The sequence below is a fragment of the Gymnoscopelus microlampas genome, assembly GCF_963454915.1.
Source record: "Gymnoscopelus microlampas genome assembly, chromosome: 7".
In the NCBI taxonomy this organism is placed as follows: domain Eukaryota; kingdom Metazoa; phylum Chordata; class Actinopteri; order Myctophiformes; family Myctophidae; genus Gymnoscopelus; species Gymnoscopelus microlampas.
The window spans coordinates 37294362-37303013 of record NC_139944.1 but is presented as its reverse complement, the minus strand read 5'-3'; the positions used below and the strand labels follow the sequence as shown (position 1 = coordinate 37303013).

Here is an 8652-nt window from a genome sequence, read left to right as displayed (position 1 = left end):
TCATTTTCACCATGATATTTAATAATTTGTGGTTAAATTAGTGATAATCAGCATCACTTTGCTTTATGGGATATATGAATGATTTTACCCTCAAAGGAAACCCATTAACCTGTCCATTTAGTATTAGCATCAGCTACATTTTGCTGTTTGTTTTTACAGTATGTATGCTACTTTCTTTCTTGATAAATGTGTTTGTATAGTGGTACACAGATTACTTTGTAAGTGGCAAAGATGGGTGAATGATTGACTGCTTGTTTTTTCTTTTCTTCTTCACACATTGCATTTTATTACAGAAAATAGTGTCATTACTACAGTATGTTGCACCCATATGCCAAAACTACAGTTTTCATGTTAATGAGATGCGACAGATTTGTCTGCTTTATTTCCAGTAGCTATAGGTGTATCCAAACCAACACAGGATAGAGTACAATATGAACAAACACAGGGTAGCATGATAAAAGCAGATGTATCATGGATCTCACCTAATAGTTGTAGGGAATACTGTAATTATTGTTGTACACACACATTCTTTCACTAGTGAAATGTACAGATGACATCCAAATGTCGTGTCACCAAGCACTGTATAGGGAGAGACACACAATGTCATTGTTGTAGTCTCTGAACAAGTCAGAAAGAGAAAGCCATTGAACAATGTATTTGTTCGTTTTTTTTAAATGCTTATTATGTATTAAGTGTGTTTATTTATTTTTTTATCACTGAAGCTTTCTTATTCAGCCATAAAAATCAAAGCAGTTTCACAGCCTGTCTAAAGCCTAATGACTGCTCCATCGTGCTCCAGTGTCACGTGACAAACATAGCCGCTCTACAACCTTGTAGACCAGTGACACCATCATACAACAGAGTATAAATCAGGCTTAAGGTGACCAGTTACCGATTGTTGACCTTCCAGGGTGAACTTGAAAGTGACTGAATTGGTTCATCACACACTTCCTGGTGGAAACAAGGAGGCGGTCTTTCATCTGACAGGGGCTGAAATGCACTGGATAATGCCGTTGCGCCTTTCCAAATGTGTGATTGAATGGAAATGTGAGAGGGGGGGGGGGGATCACTTGTACTGTAAATATTCTTCAATAAACACCATGGGATTGTATTTAAAAAAGACATGCATTTATTATTGTCAGAGTTGTGTCGTTAGGCGCAATAAGTACAAAAGTGTACGTGTTCATGTATACTGTGTGTGTGTGTGTGTTCTCCTGTTAATAGATTAACCGCCAACATCGAATGAAGTGTTTGAAAATATGGCCTGCTTGTATTTACCAATATATTCTGTTAGTTGTGAAATAATAATTAAAATGACCTTTCCCAAGAAGCCGGTCATATCATTAGCTAATCAGCCATGCAGACTCCCACTACCCTGATTTCTTATCAATTGCACTTTGCCACCAGTTATTAGTCGCTAATAAGGAAAGTATAAATCACAAAGGACAGCAACAGTCTCTGAACTCTCTCTCTGTTCTTCTTGAAGAAAGGTAATGTATCATCATCTCTGGATTTGTAGTAGTCTCAATGTGGACTGTGACATTTGTAAATTCCATGTTAATCTAAAATTGGTTCGACAACATAACCTTTTGGCAGCCTGTTAAGTGCCTGTATATTGCTGTGGCCTTGTCATTATTAATGTTTGGTATTTCTTGTAGTGATTTAGTTCCTGTTAAAATTGGCTGGATTCGAGAAAGACGATGGTGAAACTTACTCTCCTCACAGGTATAAACACTGTTCATGCTGTTATTAAGTTATTTTTTTATAGTTGTGTTTATGCATCATCTTGTTGGAATCATATTAAACTAACTAGTTTGTTACTTGTATTATGAGTACCATATTATTATTAAAAAACTCCATTCATGCTCACATTCATACTCTTTTTATAGCGCTTGGGGTTCTGCTTACTCTGCAGTTCGGTAAGCATTTTACTCTTCGCTATCTCATGTTAACTCTAACAAGCACAATTGAGATAATGCTCAGCATTAGCATCATGTACTGTAAATGTGACTGATCAACAATCAATGATCCAACTATGGCCAGGGAACCACAGTTTTACATTTGATTCTCTTACTACCTTGATTTGCTACAAGAACAAGTGACAGGACAGCATTTTGTGATATTGATTTTAAGAATGCTACACAAAAAATATGTAGATGATGAAAATAATATTAGATCTGTTACTAGTATTAGCATGCTATGAATAGTGACTATTACAGTATTACGATTAGTATTAATACTGTACCATCAGGATCAGCATTATTATTTGTAAGAAAATGGAAAAATGATTAAATTAAAACTTGAGATTCTTTCCCACCTCAGTATCCTCCTCTAAGCTGGTGTGCCACATGACCAACTGGGCCCAATACAGGCCTGGCAATGGTAAATTCACCACAGGAAACGTGGATCCCTTCCTGTGCACTCATGTGATCTATGGCCTGGCCACCATCAACAGCTTTAATCAGCTCACCAACATTGAATGGAATGATGAAGAGCAGTATCGCGGCCTTAACCAACTCAAGAATGTGTGAGTCCATCTAGTCAACAAGGTTCTTCAACAACACACCAGTGACATTCAAATTTGGAGCCATGCATTATTTGAGCTTTAACCACTCAAGTCCTATTTCAAGAATGAAGAAAATAGCCTGACTACAAGCTCACAAGCTGTCATACTGGACTGGACTGTGAGCTTGTGATCTGCTTTTTACAATTTCTGAAAATGTCTGAAGTTTGCATTGTTTTGAAAATATTAGAAAAAAATGAAAATTGCAGAAGGGATCATGTGGAAAGGGGTTAATTAAATTATATTAGCTTACTGATTTGTATAGCTTGCATGCTGTTCATAGAGTACAGGGAGTATGTGTTTTTGTAGGCCACCAAGAAGTTATCTCCACCAAGGTTTCCCCCTGCACATATCCAACGGAATTTCTGCTTTGAATTTTGGACAAATTAAGAAAATGTCTGCAGCAAACAATGGCTTATGATATTAACACGTTTTTTTCAACAAGATAATCTTCACAAATCAACCCAATTTAACAATATTTTAACCACACAGAAAATTCATAGTAATTTATGTCATAGAATAAAACATGAATGGTTCATTAATCACAGAACTTATTTTCTACATAAATCTAAAACCCTATGCTTTCGAAGGAACCCATTACAAACTCATCTGGGTTTTACAACTACAAACTGTAACACTCTATTTGACTCTGAATGACCAAGATCTGTCTTTCCCTCTCTACCCTTAGTAATCCTATACTGCAGACTTTGCTGTCTGTCGGAGGCACACTCAATGGACTCAGCCCGTAAGTCTGATTAAGACACACTGTTGACTATTATTTATGTAGCAGAGTAGACCTGCCCGTAGCCCAGAATGGACAGAGGGGATTCCCCTTTCCTATCCTCTGTGGCTAAGTTTAATGGCCAGTCGTCAAATTTCAATCGTTTTTTAAATTTTTATATCCCACCAGATTCATCAGCATGGTCGGCCTGCCTGAGACCCGTGCAATGTTCATCAAGTCTGCCATCAGCTACCTCCGGGCCCATAAGTTTGACGGCTTGAACCTGGCATGGGAGTACCCAGGGCACAACGGCAGTCCACCTGAAGACAAGCAGAGGTTCACTGCGTTGATCAAGGTGAGCAGGCTTTTGTTCATCCAAAACAAATTATTTAGTGCATTAAGGTACTGTTCGCTTTGAGAAAGACAAACTAATATGACAGTATAATGACGGCTATTAAAACGAAACAAAAACAACTGAGGGATAGAATCAGTCATTTTCAACTAGTGACGAAGTAGAAAATTAGGCGTAGAAGCACTGGAGGGGGGGGGGGGTCCTCAGTAAAATGATTGAGTTACTAACAAAATGGACCCATGTGGACATGTAACCCAGTCTGAGTTTACCAATGAAACCCCCGGAAACATTTGTACACTCTCAGTTAAATGAACACTGAGGACTTTACAGTGGTCCCAGTGATTAGTAAAGACAAAATAAAACAAATAATTACATGTGTGTTTGCATGTTTGTTCAGTCAAAAAAAGAATACATAGAGAACTAGAAAAAGTGCTCCTCGGAGCACAGGTCTCCGCCAGGTCAGGTAGGCTATTGTGGCCTCCTGGTGGCGCTATAATAGGCCAACGTGAAAAGGGTAGCATTTGTTCCTCAACATAGTGTGAATGTGCGTGTAAAGTTTGAGCGCAATTGGACGGTGCGTTCATGATTTGCGGAATTTTGTTCAAAACAAGCCAATAATGAAAACTGTAGATGTGCATTTTGTTAAAAACATGTGTTTCGCTAAATTAGACATGTTGGTGGCGCTATAACAGGCCAATGTTAAAAGGGTAGCATTTGTTCCTCAACATAGTGTGAATGTGCGTGTAAAGTTTGAGCGCAATTGGACGGTGCGTTCATGATTTGCGGAATTTTGTTCAAAACAAGCCAATAATGAAAACTGTAGATGTCAATCTTTGCCAATCAGTATGGAATATGAAAAATCAAACACGTGATCACATGACTATAGAGATCATGTGTACCGATTTGCGTGAAATTTGGATAAAATTGGAAGGAGTAGTATAAAAAAAAATGTTTTACATAAGTCGGCCTCCTGGTGGCGCTATAAAAGGCAGATGTGAAAAATGCAGGGCAAAGGTTTTTCCTTGACCAATAGGGAGTGTGCATACAAAGTTTTACACAGATCGGTGCAATTATAGGTAAAAACACGAATCGGCCTGTTATAGCGCCACCATGAGGCTGATTTGAAAATTCAAATGGTAGTTCTTCCTCGGCCTAATGGGAATGTGCGTGCAAAATTTCACGGAAATTGCATGCTGTGTTCATGATTTGAGGTATTTGTTCAAAACGGAGCACTCCTGCAAACTTTGGAAGACATTTTTAGCCAATCAGGATGGAATATGAGAAATCTGAAATACCCGTTTCGTTTAATGACTATAGAGATACTGTGTACCGATTTGCGGGATTTTTGGACAAAATCTGTAGGAGTACTGTCAAAAAATGTGTTTTGCACAAATCGGCCTCCTGGTGGCGCTATAACAGGCCCCTGTGAAAAATGGTATCCAGGGACTGTGTGTGCACAGTTTGGCTGCGAGCAAGCCAACGGTGCCGGAGATTAGCTGTACACAGACAGATCGAATGACGGACGGACACACGGACGGACGGACAGGGGGTAAAACATACTCTCTTGCCATGCCTTTCGGCCTGGCGGAGACAATAACCCCATTGTGATGGAAACTCACCAGTGTGTTACATGTGTGTCAGAGATTAGCAAATAAATGCTGAGCTGTGTGTTTGTGTATTCTCCCAACAGGAGTTGGACCAGGCCTTTGTGGATGAGGCAAAAGACACAAGGAGGACCCAGCTACTGCTGACAGCTAACGTGGGCGCTTTCCGCCCCACCATCGACAGAGCCTATGAGGTTGAAGAGATCGCACTGTAAGCTCAAATTAGTAGGATTTTACGTGTCCCGTTTCTTGTGTCACAGTACAGTACAGTACAGTACAGTACAGTACAGTACAGCTCCCCTTTGTATATTTCATAGATAGTTTTGAAAAGTGAGAGGGTGAGGCCCAGAAGCAGGGCATTAATGGGATTCAATCCCAGGTCATCAAAGGTCATGTGTGGAGGGCCTAACCTTTTGATTCCTGAAACCAGGCCACAGAACATTTTTTTAAATGTTATGGGTGTTTCTTGTTCATTTATCTTAAAATTCAGAACTTTACTAAGTAGACTTATTGTTGTTAATGTTTCATTATGTGCCATTTTATTTATTACTTTTAGTAAAATGACATAATATTTTTTACATTAACAGTCACTTGGACTTCATCAATGTGATGACCTATGATTTCCACGGCCACTGGGAGGCAGCTACTGGACACAACAGCCCACTGTACCAAAGCAGTGTTGACTCTGGCTCACATATTTACCACAACATAGTAAGTACACATGCACGCACGCACGCACGCACGCACGCACACACACAGGTATGCATGCTCGTCCACAGGCACGCACTAATAACAATAGCAATACATGCCGTAATATTTCTCCCTACAATCTCTACTGTCTTCCTCCGTCTCTCTCTCATACACATTCATTGTCTACCTCTCCTTCTTTCTCTCAGAAATGTGTCACGTTTCTCTGTAATCCATTCTAAGTCTAATTATGGATGCTTTGACATTTAAAGGACAGACGAACAGACTATAACTATACTTATTTACTTATTTTTTAGAATTCCTCCATCTCCCACTGGCTGGCTAAGGGTGCTCCTGCTGAGAAACTGCTGTTTGGCTTTCCTACCTACGGACGTACCTATCGCCTCAGCAGCTCATCCAACAGCTTGGGAGCCCCAGCCAATGGACCCGCTGAGGCTGGACCCTACACACGTACAGCTGGCTTCTGGGCCTACTATGAGGTGCCTCCTAGAGCTAACTTTAAATGAAACAAAACGCCTCCCTGATATTTGCTGATGAATTGAGATAGTGATGAAATGTATAATACACAGTCCCATCTCTTGAGATCATTCTCAAGCTTTCGTCCTTTTCTTTTCCCATCAAAGTTAAAATTTTCATAGGAGATTTTCTTTGCCTGATTGAAAGTCTAAAGCCTAGGGATGTTGTTTGTTTCTTTTGTTAAATGTGGACCATGATTCAGACTATAGACTTGACTTGACTTTTCAGTCTGATAAATGTGTAATGATGCGTCTCTGTGATTCTAGGTATGTGGCTTTGTTGGCAGTGCTGTTGTTGAATGGATTCCTGAACAGTCTGTGCCTTATGCCACCTATGGAAGTGCCTGGGTGGGCTATGATGACAAACGCAGCATAGCTGCTAAGGTACATCCACTCTCCTTGTAACCAAATAGCATTACATTGTTCATTAATCTCATAAACTTCCGTATGTATTTGTTACAAAGGATAGACAAAATAGATGAAGGACAGATTTTCTGCACATAAAGATCCTCAGTGTTAATTTAAGCCTGAGAGTGTAGAAATCCACCCGTAAGGGAATTTACTGTAATTGTTAACATGATACAATCATTATATTTGTTGCTGTATTTGATCTCTTATTTCAACATCCTGCAGGTCGAGTGGATGAATGATAACAACCTGGGTGGTGCCCATGTGTATACACTGGACATGGATGACTTCGATGGGGCATTTTGCTCAGAGGGGCCCTATCCTCTGGTCAACCACCTTAGGAACTCAATGGGTAAATACTGTACCTACATACACACTCTGCACACTGCACACTCTAAACCAGGGTTTCTCAATCTTTTTTGGTGCCAGTACCCCCTACAACATCCAGGTCCCTTACGAGTGAGTGAGTGTACGCTGGTATTTAGACGGTACTACTCTATTTGACATGTGGGCGCTGACATGCAGACAATACTACTGTAATTGATGTGTTGGGGCTAGTATTAGGACGGTACTATTCTGTAAGATGCTTTTGCCTTTGTTTTTGCCTCTGGGTGCAGAGGCAAAACACAAACTAGAGAACTAGGTAGAAACACAAACTTGTTTTTTTACACCTTTCTTAGTCCACTTCCTCCCGGGTGCTTCTGTGTTTATAACACAACATGTTTAGGGCAGTGGTGCTGGCTGTTAGCAGAATATGTCTTGAGAGATTATGTAACATGACACTGATACTAGATGTGTTCTTTTCGGCAAGCAACACTGTTGTACGACCGAGTATAAATTAGGCTTTAGTGGCCTTTCCAGACATGCTTCCACCTGTACAAATCCCATTCAACACTTCTAAAATCTAAAATCTAGCCAACCGTCCATTATCATCCCAAATAAAACGTGTAACTACACACCATTCAGAAACGGCTCTTTTGAGTATAGTCTAGGATGAAATGAAGAAAATGTGCTCTTGAATGTAATAAACTCACCTCAGTGCCCCCATTTAAAAGGATTGCTTCCAGCACCCCCCCCCCCCCCGCCCCCCCCACACTAATAGCTAATAGCTCATCAAATTAGCTAAGCAATGTGTCATTTAATTTAGTTAGGTCATACTTGATCCATCAAGTATCAGAATTCCAATTCCTTAATTACATCAAACTACAGTGACAAAATATTTTTAAAGGTCAGTGTTTATTTTAATTTCACGCTTTTTGCATTTTTTCTATAGGCTTCCCCCCTAAGCCCACCACCACACCAGCCCCGACCACTACCAAGGATCCTGTGACCTCTTTCTGTGAAGGTCGACCTGACGGCCTTTATGTGAACATTGCTGACAAGACCACTTACTTCCAGTGTTTTAGAGGGAATACGTACCTGCACAGATGCCAGCCTGGCCTTATCTACTGGGATGACTGCAAGTGCTGCAACTGGCCTTGAGGCCCTCTGGGCCTCTAGTCACAAACATCAAACTCATGTGACAGTCAAATCAGATTTATTTGTACAAACATAAAGTATGATTGTAGACTGCAACAGGAATACTTTTTTCTGTTAGTCACAATCTCCAATCCAATCTCCAACTGCCTACAGTAGCTACAATGTATGTTCCTCAATAAAATAATAAAGTGTAATGATGTATTCTGATAGTAATCATTGTTATAGGGTGTTTGTTCAATAACAAGAGTGTAGCAAGTCATGATGTAATAATAGCTCATAATGTAATAATCTTTTTTAAGAAC

General features: G+C 40.0%; 1 protein-coding gene across 1 annotated transcript; it reads left to right on the top strand.

Moving 5' to 3' along the window:
• Positions 1 to 1700: 1700 nt before the first annotated feature.
• Positions 1701 to 8353, top strand: chia.1 (chitinase, acidic.1; the record flags this gene model as incomplete). The annotated part of the gene is made up of 10 exons (XM_084061803.1): positions 1701 to 1725; positions 2323 to 2527; positions 3252 to 3308; positions 3474 to 3639; positions 5327 to 5451; positions 5828 to 5951; positions 6245 to 6427; positions 6731 to 6847; positions 7097 to 7223; positions 8145 to 8353. 10 exons carry the CDS (start codon positions 1701 to 1703, stop codon positions 8351 to 8353), a joined length of 1338 nt encoding a protein of 445 aa, XP_083917929.1.
• Between the last annotated feature and the right edge of the window lie 299 nt (positions 8354 to 8652).